Raw genomic sequence first — 15272 nt, 5'->3', positions numbered from 1 at the left:
CTGGATTTAACAATTGACTGCCCATTCTTGACGGAGTGACGGGACAATCCGCCAATCGGCGCAAGCGGAACAATTGGACGGTGGAGGGGGGCTCATGAACAACGCCCCTAACGGCTACGTGTTGAACGTGTTCTCCCTGCAGCTGCATACCATTAGCTCAACTTGAAGGAACATGCACTGATCCGATTCCAATGCAGATGCAACTCTGAGAGGTAAATCATAAAGGTTTCAAGGTTGAGTTGCGTGAAAACAACGACACATTAGTGCTTATTGCTGTGTAGTCATCAATGATGTAGATCTGTGTGCATTGAGTGGCCATTTGTTTGCTTGACTTATCTAGACAGGATACAGTCCCTCTCGTCAAAAAAGACTTTTTATTGCATACAATAAACTTTTCAATTCAACTTTACAATAAACAAATTCTACAGCCACAATATTAAATAATGTACATCGCTCTGAGAAGACCAATCCAAAGAGAACTACTTTGCATCTCCAGTCTGAGTACTGACTTTCCTTTGGGACCTAAATTCAGAATTTGTTCCATGAAATTGTTTTATTCCCGTTTAATACATTCAATCATCCGCATTTTAAAAACATCTGTTATAAGATAGATATTGATTTTGAATCAGGGTTATGGCAGTTTGGGATTTGTAATGTTAGGTTTGATTTTGTTTTGACTTTTTTAAGACTGCTACGTTTTAGTTTCCATGTCAGTAGTTTTAGGATAAATTTTAGTGTGTTGTGTGCAAAAATAAAATAAAAACAACTGTAAAGCCACAATTGTCAAAAGTCTATTCGACCATTCTTCCCCTGTAAAGACGAAGAGAAATAAATACATTAAAAGTTATTGAAAACGAAGGACTTTTTTGCGATAGGTATAATTACTTTGAAAAGTTATGATCCCCACTGAAGGCCCAGGTACCAAATGCACTGCCCGCCTCTGGGTCTAAGCTGTGCGTCTAAAAATAAATAAAACTTTCCAATAAGTCTTGCACAGTGGTTCCGCATGATTGAAATCTGGATTTATTGAAATAGATTCACTGTGTACTTAAAATGCTCTGTACATTTCAAAAGTTGCACATTTTTACACTGAGTCCTGTCAAGGAGCTCACACTGCAATAATACATGCGCCATGAACTCATCTTTTCCACTCTAGTAGATGTACAAATGTATCACTTTCCTGAAAACATCACTTGGGGAAACATTTTGGCCTTTTGAAAATGCATATTATTACCACACACTTTTTGTGATGCGGATAATATTTTTCAGAGAGTGCAAAGGTCCGGGCCTCGGCTAACCGTGGTCATGCATTGCTCCAAAGAGGCAGACTGTCCTTTGATTCAGAAGGCAGGAATCGAGATCCGGAAACACCGATGATGACTCTCCAATCTGTCCCAATGGCAAACGGAAAGCAAGCGGATGCAGGTGAGTCTCTCGCTTTTTCGTCGCGCTCATACCGCCGCCGTGGCCGTCGTGAGTTTGAGGGCATCGGACAGATTGCGCTGCCGGACTCTGGTGTTGCCGATCAATTCCAAATGCGAATCGGGTACCCATCCGCGATGCCGGTCGGACAGTCTGGTACCCTCGATCCAATCTGGGGAAAACCGTTGAAAGCGATGAGGAAAAAAATCACCGCCGATTCAAATCGGTTCAAGGTTTGAGATGGCCTTACGATCGCTGCTTTGTTGGTGGACCAGGATGATATCGGCTTTTTCTAACGACAACTCATCCGGCTGCTGGGCCACAAAAGCTCTGATACACTGCATCTGTGGGAAGTCTAAAAAGAGACAGAAAAGGAGTTCGTTTTAAGAGGCGGAACATCACTCTTACACCCATGACAAAGCAATTCCTTGGTCGATCTTTTGGTGTGTCTCCTGAACCCATATTTTAGGTAAAAGGGACCTTTCGATACATCACCATGTGATTTAACCCCTTCCCCCCCGCCCCCATAAATAAGTAAATAAATAACGGAACAATCAAGGTGCCACCGTAATACTCTCGCAAGAAAAAAAACAAACATTTTAAGACAAATAATAACTCCATCCGGGCGGCCCGATAATCCAATGGTTAGCGCGTCGACCTCACAGCGCAGAGGTCTCGGGTTCGATCCTGGCTCCGCCCTTCCTGTGTGGAGTTTGCATGTTCTCCCCGTGGAATGTGGGAGAAAAACGGAGTACCCGGAGAAAACCCACGCAGGCACTGGGAGAACATGCAAACTCCACACAGGAAGGCCGGGGGCTCGGATTCCAACCCATGACCTCTGCATTGTGAGGCGGACATGCGACCCGGTCGACTACCGTGCCACCCACCAAAAATTATTTAATTTAAAGGTGATTAATTAAAAAGCCTCCAATTAATTAGATTTTGTTTTTTAATCAAGGTGCACCCCTTTTTTTTTATATACATTTCGGGACTACTGTATTTTTAAAAACAAAACATTTTCTAAACAAGTAAGTGGAGAAACAAGCTTGGTCGTGGAACGAATTAACCTTTTCAGTCAAGGCACCACTGTATGCCAGACAAACATTTCGGAATTGATGCGAGTGCAGTTGCGTGCCAGGAGTTTACACACGGAAGGAGACGACAAACACGTGGCAGGAAAAACAGGCGTGTACTTGACTTGCATGTGTTATGTCTGTCAGGAAGCTAAGAAAAGTAAAAACTCATTGGCACTACGACATGGGATGAGGCTGTTGCTGGTCAGTAATCCAGATAGTAAATACAAAATTGTGGGGTGAAGCTATCACTTCCAGATGCAAGTCATGTCATGAAATTAAACAAAAGTAAATGCAGCTCAAATAATTGTCCGGCCACACCTTTACATTACATAAGAAGGCCGTCACTCAGATTTGAGGTCGGAACCTTCGCAGGGTGAGGCAGACATGCTCGACACTAGTTTGCCATGCTGCCTCTAGTGCATGGCATAACGCGGAGCAAAATTCATGTCTGCAATGTCATGACAAAGTCAAAGATTCGCGCACAGTTTAATGAGTCATTAAGGAAGCGGCGGCACTCGCAGACGAGGAAGCATTTACCTTGTGCTGAAGAAAAATCCACTTCAGGGTGAGGGCGTGACAGGGCGGATATCCAGCGTAGCTTATCACTCCTGAAGGAAACAAAAGGGAAAAAAAAAAGAGGCAATTTTTCACGAGTGCATATTCCCGCCGCCTTTTGTGACTTAACGCCGTCGCCGTCTCTTACTGTGTGTCGGTCCTGAGCAGCAGCGACTTGTGCGACATGTGCAGCCGGAAGAGGTTTTTCTGCAGGGAATGAAGTTTGACGCGGCAGTTCTCCGCTCGCAGCTCCACCACGGGAGCGTGGTCGATCACCGTAAATCGGCCCCCTCTGAAAGAAGCGTCTCACATGATTACAAAGTACAATTTGGGGAGAAATATGCGCGCGAGAATGCTCAAGTGCTGACGCTGAACCGAAATGTCTGCGCAGATCAGGGGGAATGTGAGACCCCAAGTTGGAACTGCTTCAATCAGTCAGGAAATGTGAAATTATGAAAAAGAAAAAAAAAACTTGAACTCACTCTTTTTGTTGCGAAAGCAGCAAGTAGTCATTGAATAAGTGCATGTAGATATTCCTCTCCGTGTCCTTAAGGGAGAAATCGATCAGTTCGGTGACTGGTCCCTCCCGTACCAACCTCCGAGACTGACTGATGAGAGGAAGAGTCTGCAAAAAGCGAGACCATATTACCGCCATTGATCACCACTGGGAAATTTTCACAGAAGTTCTAAAGGTCATCCCGCAGGTTTTGACCTACCCTGCATTCAAAGTCCACCTTGGCACTGAGGGACACCAGTGACTCGATGCTTTTCATTTGCGAGATGCTGTCATTGCTCTCTTGGATCAGCTAGAGGGCACAAGAGCAACGGTCAACTCAAACTTAACTAGTTCTGGAGCGATTGCAATTACTGCACGTGTCGTGAGTACATAGCAACAAAATTCGCTGCAAAGTCAAAAGTCCAAAAAACAATGACCAACAGGGGGAGGAACCATAAGGAAGGAGGGAGGGAGAGAGGGAGCCCCAAACTACAGTGGTACGTCTACTTATGAAATTAATTGGTTCTCAACTCAACTCAAGTGTATTTCTAGAGCACTTTCAAACAGCCATTGCTGCATACAAAGTGCTGCGCATGGAGCCACTAACATATATGCAACAATAAAGCAATAATCAGTAACAACGATGGTAGTGGGCGCCAAACAGTAAAACTAAGATCAAATCTGAGTCATGCTGAGTCAGTTCTGGAAGATATTTCTTAACTAGAAAATTGTGTAAGTAGAGACACCTTTTCCATGTAAATGCCCTAATGCTTCGAAAATGTCCAAGGCAAACATCAGCATCGTGAGCGATCGCCCAACTGGTGATCACTTTTTCTGGGTGATTCACATTTACGTAAAACTATCCGAACACCTCATGGGCCGAGGCGCGAATGACGAGGACGCTGCATGGACACATATCGATGTATTTATCTATCTACACATACAGATAAATTCTTAACCAATGGGATGCCAGGAGGATCCTACGTAATAGCCAATGGCAGAGCAGCTAAAAGTATGTTGCGTTCAGGAAACTCGGAGCTGCGACGATCAGCCCATACTGTACCTTTCGTCATTTAAAATTTCTTTCCTAACAAGAGGCAATATTTTCCCGTTGAAGCGTTTCGTAACGTCAAAACTTCGTATGAAGAGACGTTCGTAAGTAGAGGTACCGCCGTATGCTCCTTTTAGGGAGGGGTACAGTATGAGTTTGGGGGGGGGGGGGGCCCACATCTCGGAGACTTGAAGATATATGCGAGAGTGAGGGGGCTATCGGGTGGGAGCTGACGTAACGGCCCCAGACACACTGAGCGAGGGACCGCATCCTCCTCGGCACACTTGACCTGCCAATGACTTACTTGATACACCTTCCAAGAAAGTGAAAAATGGCTCCGGAAAAGGCTCGCTCATTTGGCCAATGACCCTGCATTGGCAGACAAGGAATTTACCTTCTCCAAAAGTCTCAAGGCTTTAATGGCCTGCGTCGCTTCTGGAGTGCCCGCAGTTGTTCTCTTCACAATGTTCTGGAAAGGAAACAATAGAGTGTTTGTCAAATTCCGACATACACACACCCAGAAAGTCGTGTGATCCAGGATTCAAATCAAACTGGGGGCTAAAAAAAAAAGCCTCATACTGTACACTCTAGATTTTGAACTGTTGTGATGTTTTGCCTCAAAAAATAAAAATCCCAACGCATCGGAACAAAGCACTCGAAAACAGACTACCCTGAGCTTTGGGTTGGACTACGTCGTTAGGAAGCACCAGAAACTCACCTGGACCAGCAGCTTAATTCGCGTAATTCTTTGGAATGGCAGGACGAGGAAGGAACGAAGGGGAAGTCGCTGACAAACGGGACTCCTCTCCAACTTCTCCACGATGCGCTTGAAGCCCGGATTCTCATTCCTAAAAAGAAAAGCAGACGTTGAAGCCTCGCGAATAACGCCGAGGCGGTCCAACGAGGTGAGGAAAGTCTTACATGAGTCTCTGGTAGGTGGCGTCCTGATAGGACTGGTTGGTGAGGTAGGGCACATAAACCATCTTGAAGCGCTGGCAGTGGCGAGCGATGATGTCACACACCGTAAAGTGCATGATGTCCGACTCCAGCCGCTCCTCCAGCTTTGCCAAGAAACTAAGAAACAAAACAGCGGAGCTTCTTATTGGCGTCCACATTGAAATATTTTCGATTTGTGTCTGCTTGTAGAGGGACCTTTGTGCTGAGGGGCCACGTTTCAGTTTGAAAACAAGTCGGGCTTGCGCGGTAAATGCAATCAATCATTCCGATTTCTAAATTGCATTTACAAACAAAGAATTCCATTGTAACAAATTATTTTCAATCTTAAATATACAATGGCGTATTTTTCTTTCACTAATACTGTATTGACTAGTAGTGCTGTATTCAGTACCAGGAATAAAAGTATTAATAGAAATGAATGAATACAGTGTGTATCTTTTTCTCATTTGATTCATTTTTTAATGTTGTTTTTTAATGGAAAAACTCACCAACTAGTCAATGACTTCAATTTGAAAAGTATTTATTGTTTTGGTCAAATATTTAGTGTATTTTTTCTCCAAATTAGTGTAAATAGTTTTTTTTTTTTTTTTTTTTTTTTTTTTTTGCCCGCCCCTGAAGACCCGCATCCCATCTGACCTGTGACTAATGGCACGGACGTCGGCCAGCCGGGAAAAGAGCCAGTTGCGATCCTGGGTGGTCAGTAGCGCCCCAAGCGTTTTGGACTTGACGAAATGCTCGACCACAATGTCCAGACTGCGGCAGTAGGACGCCTCAGAAGTCACCACTTCAAATCGCACCTATCAGACAGAGACAGGAAGAGGAACACGGAACGTCAGGGCAGAACGCACTTCGGCCGACGGTGACTGATGCCTGCTCTGCTCTCGCTGACGTCTTTTTGACTTGGACTGAAAAAAAGCGGAAGTCAGCCCGCTAATTCTTTAGAAAATGTAACTGGGAAAGACGGACGTTACTCTTCAAATAAATGCTGACGCAATCGCGTCTTCTGCTAGCAGAACGATGGGGAAAGTCCGGTCTTTCGGTCATATTTTTCGGAGCCTCAGTTGCAATGGCAGAGGGCGACTGATTCATTTTGGCCACACCCGTTTAAAGCCACGTAAAATGACGCCCAGAAACCGCCTGGTCCCGAGGATCCTGTGGCACACCTTTTTGTCGTTTGTTTTCAGTTGCTTTACCAAATGCCTCGAAGGAATATTCACTTGCTGTTCTGTGCAGAGTTGCCAAAGTTGGTAGGCCTAGCGACTCGTCAGCCTTTCTTCCCCTTACATACTAAATAAATGGTGTCGTTTGTGCTCTTGTATGTAAATTTGAAACGCTGGTCAACACATTTCTATTAAATGTTAAAATCGGAGATGCAAAGTAGATCTTGGGTGTAGCACACAGAAGCTGAAATCTGATAGGCCAAAAAAAAAAAGAACATTGATACATTAGTCCTGGAAACAGTCAATCGAAACTTGATGAATACATTCACACAATTTCAAGAAACTAATATATTTAGGTTGCAAATGTAGGTCCACGTTAGAAGGCCTTGCTGGCTCTTCCCGCCGACTATCGCTTGGAGGCTGCGTTTCTATATACGTTTATGTGCGGCTTTACCTCCTGCAGGCGCCTCTTGTCCTCCGGGAGGTCCTCCAGCTCGTTGCTACTCCTGACTCCCGGCAGCTCCCGCCACAGCGTGTTCGACTGCGTGAGCGAGATGGAGAGCCGCGGCGATGTGGGCCTGCCCTCACTCCTCGGGGGCTCGGGCAGAGGTAAGCTTCTCACGCTGGTGATGGAGCCTGTGTGGGCCAGAGAGTGGGGATGCGGGACCGGGGGCAGCGGCGGGAGAGGTCGACGGGCCGGGGGCGGCGACTGAGCGGGAGAGGCCGAACTGTCCTCGCCAATCGAGAGGGCATCAGAGCGAGACTGGCGCAGGATCTCAAAGTTCTGGGCCGCCTCGCTGTACTGCTGGTAGAGTTGGGCGCGATCTGTTGTGGTGGGGAGAAAATGAGGGCAAGAAGAGGATGTAAGAAAAAAAAAAGGCACAGGAAGTTAGAGACAAGAAGCTAATTTTTTTTTCTCCGAATGTGGCTACATATTTACATTTTAAGATCTTTGTAAGATCTCAAGGTTCAATGTAAACTTGAACTATTCTGCATTCACATGAATCCTATCAGCAGATTTTCAAACACTAGCCTACATATTTGGTATACACTTTGCACACTTTGCATTAATTATACAAATAATTAGACCATTCAATACATCTCTATCGTTTGGGGTATTTTTTAGATTTACGTTTTGTTTTCATTTTTTTTCAATCTGACTGTTTTGCTTACTTTTGTATGTTTTTGTTGGTATTTTGTTGTTTGTACAACACTATGAATACAATTGTTTATGTGTGGCTTTTGCTGCTGTTACAAATTAATTTACATTTTAAAAAGTAATTATCCATCCATGTATCAAGTGAGCTATCTGGCTACATACCTAGAAACCTAGCTTACCTACAGTATGTACGGTATTAAGCTAGCAAGCTACCTACCTACCTACCTATATTGCTCGGTATCTAGCAACCAGTACCTAACCATCTATCTATCGACCCGTCTATCTATCATCCTTCTCATTTACACTCACTTTGCTGGAATGCCAAGTCACAGCTGCAGCTGTTTTTCCCGCAAGTTTGTCGATCTGAGCGCTTGCGCAAACCTGACAACTATGTCAGTCAAGAGCACCCAGGCTTGTTTACTTGGCCAAAAAAACCCTTGCTTTCCATTTATGTCGTTTTGGTTGAAAATGTGTGTGCGGTCAGAGGCAGGGGTGGGGGCTTGAGCCAGCGTTTCTGCCCAGATGAATCACACACGCTGAAGGGAAATGAGCCAATGCGTCACGCTTTTCCCGTCTGTGCGCAAGGCCACAGATAGACATTTGAAGATAAACTACCCCGCCGCCCACCAACTAATACGCCCGATTAAGATTTATGAGGAAATTATTCCGAAAACAAGCGTGGAATATTTTCTCACTGTGGAGTTTCATTTATTCATCCTTGCACGGAGACCAACACTCCTTTACTTAGGTTATGATGTATTGCACCGATGGCCAAGGTATGGCCATTTGGGCCAAAAATAGTAAACTAAACAAGCCTAAATTCAACATTATGAAAGGGGAGTCGGGTCGGAAAAGAACAAAGTGCCACAAGAAAGTGGTTTTGTACTGAGACAAGAAGTCACACGGATAGAAATGACTATTTGCTGTATCACCAATAACACAGAGGTGTGTTGTAAGCTGTTTTTGTGAAATAGATTGATCTCCTGAGCATATCTCGACTCACATTGGATTATTTTCAGCATGTTTCATAACGGAAATCTGAGATACTCACTGAAAAACCTTGAATTCCTTTTCCGCCTTCCGATTGTGTCCAAAATGTTCCTAAAGAAATACAACACCGGTCGCTTGTAAACCAAAAACTACTTTGGATGATTTGAAATGAGTCTTGCTTCAGCATCAAGTATGCAAAATGTGTTTTCCCGTCTAAAGTTGACCTTCGGACTCACCTCAGCTCCACCTCTCCCCAACTTTTACTGCGATCATCTTCGTCTGGAAGCAGAAAGTGTCCGGGTGTTAAAATTTTATATAACAGCATTCCCATCAAAGTATCAGAGTGCGAATGGTCGAGTCGTAAAAAAAAAAAAGAAAAGAAAATGAAATGGTCCAGTAGTTGAGTTAGTAAGAAAGACTTTGGTGCCAGTGACTGATCCAATGTGCTCGACTTGCACTACTTCTCCAATCATCTTTTCAGATTTTGGTTTCTTTCGCTGCCTCCAGTTGTTTCCGCCCACCACCCAACCACAGTGTTACCTGTGATGCATGCGCCGCAAAATCCAGTGACAGTAAGGAGGAGTGTTCTGATGAAAATCAAGTTGTGAGATTCGGTCATCACATGTGGAGTTTGTTAGGAGGTGATTAGACGACAAAATGATTCTAGAAAGTTGAGGCTTTAGGGCGTTGATCAAAGAAAAATGAGATCAAAATCAAGTATTACACAAGGTACCCCCCACCCCACAAAAAAAACCCACTTGACATATGAGTTTCTGAGTCAGTACACGTCCTAGGCAACACAAAGTTGTTTTATGCTGGAAATAAACTAAATTCAGTGGTAGGAAGAGGAGATGAACATAGTTTGTATCTGTGCTTAACTCGGGCATTGATTTTTCGACAAACAGATGTCTGTACTTTCTACTCACATTTGACATTTTGATTGATTGGTTTATCGGGGTCTTATCTGGTGTTAAAAAAAACCCTCTGAAGAACGTGAACTCGGGGTCATGAAGGTGGTTCAGAGAAACCAGACACTCGCAGTCTTCTGATAGACAGACCCACCGCCTCAAAACAGCTTAATTTCAGATCATTTAGGCAAGAATTGGCCATGTTAGACCACAACGTTATATCAATTTTTGGGGAGGGGGGCACCTTCTAGATTCCATGATTGAAGGAAAAGAGGGGCGGTGCTCATTGGTTAACCGAGAATCAAAACATCAGAATCGGGGACTGCCTCCTCTTTGGTTACCTGTCGTAGTGAATATTCGAGTTCTGCGATCCCTGGCCAGACCTTCCTCCTCTTCCACCTCTACAAGCATCTCCTCTCTTCTTTCGCTGGTTTTACGGATACCCCGTCTCCTCAGACGGGCCTCGGGACCCAAATCCCGGAAACTGCAGGTGCTCGTCAGAGTGGCGCCTCCCGCTTTCCTCGCGTCCGGGTCTCCGCCATCTGTGCTACACTCATCGGTTTCTGATTCTACACTGGGTGAGCCCTGACCCTGTGGGGAACCCGTTTCCTCATCGTCCCTCTCTCTTTCTGCCTCATACAGCTCTTCATCCTCATCGTCATCGCCCTCTGTGGAGGGCATGAGGGCATCTGACTGAGACTTATAGTTGAGAATGGGGCAGCTGCTCGGCTTGTACAGCGTGTTGCTCACGCACAAATACATCTCCATTTCCTTCTGTCTACTCGCCTCTTTCTCGGTCTCGGACGTCTTGACCTCATCATCCGCCTCCTCAACCATTTTGACGTCTACGGCTACCTTCTCTGACCGGAGATCAGGCTGAGGCTCGGACTCTTTATCCACTGCCGGGTTGCGATCCTCCTTGCCTTCTGTGTCTACCGATGTGTCAGCACGAGTGTATGCGGATGTGTCAGCATGCATGGCTGCGAGCTGGCCGGCATGCATGTTTTGCTGGCCCTGCCCCGTACCTCTCAGCCCCTCCACCTCCACGGGCTCTTCCTCCTCCAGCTCCGGCTCGGGTTCGGAGTGCGGCTCATCCTCCCTCAAGCTATGGAGGTGCATGTCCGCGGCCCCCTGCGCGAGCTCGTCCATTTGGCTCGCCTCTGTCTGAGAGAGTCCTTGTTCTGCTGAACTGGGGTCCTCTATCACGTCCTCCCCCGAGTGTCCCAGGATCTCCCGCACCACGTTTTTGGCCCACTTGAGGTGAGGTGCTTGCGAATGCCGCTTGGGCTCCTCAGACATGCTCCATGCGCCGCTCAACCGTATCCGGATGGCCTCTTTCTCTTCCGGGCTCATCGCTTCGACGTTCAGCCCTTCTAAGGCAGGCAGAATTTGCTCTAATGTCACTTGAGAGCGACCATCGCCGTAGGGATTCCTCAGGAGTCCGTCCCTCGCTTCAATTTCTTTACTCTTTTCCCGCCATTTCATGAGGAGTTTTTCAGTCTGCGAGTCCCTTTTAAAGGGCCCGATTTCGGCATACGGGTGCTCCGATTTCTTCGCTCTCATTCTCGGATCGTCTCGTGGAGAAAGGAGTTGTCGGCTGTCCTCGCTACACCTGTCGCCGTCCCCGTCAGCCTCCCGCTGGCTGTTCGTCACACGCTCATCGTTCCTCCTCGATGACGGACGCAGGTCATCCTGAGGCTGCCAGCTGACATCATCACCGCTGTGATGAAGACTTTCTGAAAGGAGCTCGTGTCTTTCGCCTTCCTCCTCCTGCTCGGCGCGTGACGGCGACATCCCGTCAGACTTGGTTTGCGGTAACGTTTGGCCGATCAAGCAAAAGACGTACTTGGGCTTCTTTTCCTTCCCGGCGACGTCCTCCTCATTAGCGTATTCCTCCCTCATGTGTTGCTCATGTCCAGGCCGAGAGGGCGTGTCGCTTGCATGCCCACCCTCCCAGAAGTCCCGACAGTCCAGAAACTCCTCTCGCTCGTCCTCGTCGTCGCCGCCGCTCGAAACAGTCACGAAGCCGTCCTCTCCCGACTGCATTCGGTCTCTGTCTAGCCTCCACCCTGCCTCACTTCCCTTTTCACTCTCCTCGCTGTTGCTCTCTCCCTCGGCATCCCTGTGCAAGCTTAGCCCCGTACCTCCATCGCTGCCAGACAGATGATCTAACTCCCCCCGGTCTTCTTCTCCGTCTACACTGACCCCCTCCCGTCTCCAACTCTCAACACGTCCTTTTTGCGCTTCCCCCTCGTCTTCTCCCCTCCCCTCTTTCAACTTGTCGGGCCTCTCTCTGTCTACAAAGTCATCCTCTAGAGACGACTCTTTGCTATTCCTGCCCCTCTGCGGTTCTAACCACATCCGTCTCTGCTCCGGCGCACCGGCTGCCATCTCATTTATGTCGATCTCATACCTCCTTGGCTCCTCTCTCTTTGCTCCCTGCGCACTCCTCCTGTCCTCCGGTCGGCTTTCCTTCCCCAAGTCCCACTCTTTGTAGCCGTCTCTGCCTCGCCTACGTCGCGTATCATTGTCCATATCACCGCTCCGCTCGCCACTACTCTGAGATCTTGGCGGCGTCCCAGAGGCCGCCTCCTTGAGTGTTGTGTCATCCCACCTCGAGTCAGCCTCTCTTTCCTGTCTTTGCCTTTCCTTCCACGGCCCGTGCACCCTGTAGTGCGACCGTCTCCCCCCCTCCCAAGCGACTCTCCCGTCGACCTCCCTATATCGCCCCCGGTTCCTCTCCTCCCCCCTCTCGCCACGATCTGCGTCTGTGTTTCTGTGCCCGTCTCTGTCCGACTCCCTTGCCGAACTGCCCCTGTTGTCCCCCTCGCTTCTGCTGTGTTGATATGCGAACTCCTCCCGCTTGCCGGTGGCCCTCGCTTTTTCCCACCCGGTGTCTTCCTCACTCCTTGTACCCCTCCCTCCGGCTCTCCTGTAGGTCCTCTCCCGCTCCCAACGGTCTGGATGCATCCCCCCGTCTCTTCGACTGTGCGGTGAGGGCTTCCTGGCCTCCCTTCCTCCCATGTTTTCCTTTCTCTTTGCCGCATCCCTCTCTCTTGTGTCCCTGGAGCCCGCCGACTGCAGGACGTCTCTCCTTTTTTCTCGGAGAGCAGAGTTGGACTCTTGATACCTCTGCCTGGATTTTTCATAGCTTCTCCATTCACCTCTTTGTCGCTCCCTCTGCTGCGCGCGCTCTGCTTCGTGCTCCCATCCGACCGTCTCGGTCCTTCTTGGCTCGTCTCCCCGGTGCCTCTGCTCGCGTCCTTCATCCCGTTCACGACTTCTAGTCATCCTGGGAAATGTGTCGCCTTTCTTCATGTCCCATTCCACCTCCCTCTCAAAGTCCCTCTCCACATTTGACAGCGGCCTCCCATTGTTCCTTTCATCTTCTCGCCTCTTTTCTTGGCCGGCCTCCCTCGGCCTGGTGTTTGGGCCCCGGTCTCGCTCGTAGTATCTGTCTCGCGGGTCTGTATCTCGGTACCTGGACTTGTCTTTCACTTTCTCCACTTCTCGATCCCTCCGACCCTTTTCGTCTTGGCTGCTTTCCCACTCTGACTGGGCAGTCATGGCTGGCCTTGGACTGGGATCCCTGGAGATTCTTCCGCCTGGCTGAAGCTTGCAGTCTGACGTCTTTATGTTTGATAAATTGTCAATTGGCCTTTTGGTCCCCATGGTACCATATTTTGGAGAACCTTAAAGACATTTCACACAGTTCAGTCACAAAATAATCCAAATCAAAAGACAAGTTGAAGTAACAGCTTACAGAATGAAGTACAAACAAAGACTTCTCAGCAAGTTTTGCTGCAACAACTTGAGAACACTGTGCCGGTTTCAGCCAGTTTTATGCCTCGCTGTGGCAACGCTGAACGATACATGGTAGCTTAATGCAGTCTGCCTCCAGTATAACGTGCAAAAATGGAGACACGGGCCCAAGAGGTGACACCCTCCTACAGTTTGTTAAGAGTGCAGCACAAACCTGCAAACGCAGCATACCAAAGGAGGCCTTAGAGTAAGCGAGGGCCTGTTGCACATAGGCACGGCATTTAACATGTAAGTCATGACAGAGAAAGATCTGCGTTGCACCGAGCCAGAGAAACACACACGGTGGTGTTTATGGGAAACTCACAAGAAGATCGAAGCCACTCACCTGAATGTGAAGTCGTGGGGAGAACTGGTCTCCCCCCACCCCCTACGGTCCTGCTCAGCCCTCAAGCATGTGGATTGCACAACACAAAACTATGCATTCTCTGCTTTCACATTGTCCTAGGTGACTTATTAAATCTCAAACATGTTTCCAAATGAAGCTACTTCTCTAAGAGCGATGAAAAAAGCCTAATGTTTACGCCTGAACTCTCCTCCACTTTCTTGCTGCCTTCTCTGGCTCTCCCCACCTCCTTCTTCAAATTCCCAAACAAGTCTCAACAGATTGACACTTATCTTCTCCCCTCCTCCTTCAACCCCCTTGTGTGCCTTGCCGTCCTCTATAAGCCGCTCTCACTGAACCGCTTTCTCATAAATCATAAAAAAAATTTGCAGGGTCCCGTCCACTTCTTTTGCTTCTCTCCCTTTAGCCGCAGCATGAAACTCCCAGGAACAAAAGTACGCAAGTCGCTGGCCGTGCTGTCCTGCCCCATTCTTCTTTTACCAAACACAGGAAGTACACCTCCTTGGTGTTTCGGGCTCAAGCAGCTGATTGGTAGATTCAGGGTAGCCGGGTGTGGCTGCACAACACGCACCCACACACTCACAGCCAGGTAAGGTAATAAAGGAGCGGGGGAGGGGAGAAAGAGAATGAAGTCTCACTGAGGCCTTGGAAAATAACACTTGCGTTCCCTCGAGTGGTATGAGGGAGGAGAATGAGAAGGAAAAACACATCTTTTGAAATTATTGAAAAATAGATGAGGCAATCACAGAGGGCTAGGGGAACACTGCACTCATCATTACGGCACTTTTTTGTGATTAAAGAGGACTTGTTTTTGTGATTTATCATGGGTGCAAATGCAAGCGCACAAAGCGTGAAGCAGGCAAATACTTTGGAATGCATTTTATTGCAAATTGGGGCTTAACTCGTGTCCTCGTCGTTATTGTCATAGTTTGAAACTTGACTGTTTCTGATCTCATTATTTTACTTTCTGCCTTGTTGCACACATTCTTGGCACTAATCATGACTATGATAGATTGAAACTTATGCGCAACCAGAGTTGATATATTTTTGTTGGAATGCTAGCGCAAAGATACAGGCCCAAATTTGTTCAATTCTTCGGGATCATAAATTCTACAACTGGAGCCCTGCGCGCTGCATTTAGAGACGGGCATTTTTAGAAGTCTTCTTCCCCTAAGGAAATGCATTCAGCTGCTGTTGAATTGAAGGGGCTTCCCGGTAATTGTTTATTTTTATTATTTTGGGGAGAGGCTGGGGGGGACACAACTGATGTGCAAACGAACCTCTTTACATTTGATTGGTCGACCACATGATCAGGACATTGTTCCCGTTCACA

At 47.4% G+C, this 15272-nt stretch overlaps 1 protein-coding gene and 1 long non-coding RNA gene across 3 annotated transcripts; one reads left to right on the top strand and one right to left on the bottom strand.

Moving 5' to 3' along the window:
• Positions 1–1000: 1000 nt before the first annotated feature.
• arhgef5 (Rho guanine nucleotide exchange factor (GEF) 5) lies at positions 1001–14404 on the bottom strand. Of its 2 annotated transcripts, none has more exons than XM_086114062.1 (15): positions 13922–14404; positions 10116–13466; positions 9103–9145; positions 8928–8977; positions 7172–7542; positions 6194–6354; positions 5522–5674; positions 5319–5448; positions 4995–5069; positions 3770–3859; positions 3536–3678; positions 3202–3345; positions 3036–3106; positions 1673–1777; positions 1001–1594 (listed from the first exon to the last, which is right to left on the bottom strand). In XM_086114062.1, the coding sequence occupies exons 2-15, from the start codon at positions 13444–13446 to the stop codon at positions 1452–1454; spliced, it is 5010 nt and encodes a 1669-aa protein (XP_085970188.1). In that variant the 5' UTR covers positions 13447–13466; positions 13922–14404; the 3' UTR covers positions 1001–1451. The 2 variants fall into 2 exon arrangements, with proteins under 2 accessions (XP_085970188.1, XP_085970189.1); XM_086114063.1 differs by having other exon boundaries at positions 10800–13466.
• Positions 1281–8866, top strand: LOC147204300 (uncharacterized). Its single transcript, XR_015101231.1, has 2 exons — positions 1281–1425; positions 7181–8866. It is a non-coding gene; the product is annotated as an uncharacterized LOC147204300 (long non-coding RNA).
• Positions 14405–15272: the final 868 nt, after the last annotated feature.

The sequence above is a fragment of the Hippocampus guttulatus genome, chromosome 6 (assembly GCF_054856545.1).
Source record: "Hippocampus guttulatus isolate MCC_2025c chromosome 6, RoL_Hgut_1.0, whole genome shotgun sequence".
NCBI lineage: Eukaryota > Metazoa > Chordata > Actinopteri > Syngnathiformes > Syngnathidae > Hippocampus > Hippocampus guttulatus.
This window is presented reverse-complemented; position numbering and strand designations above follow the sequence as displayed.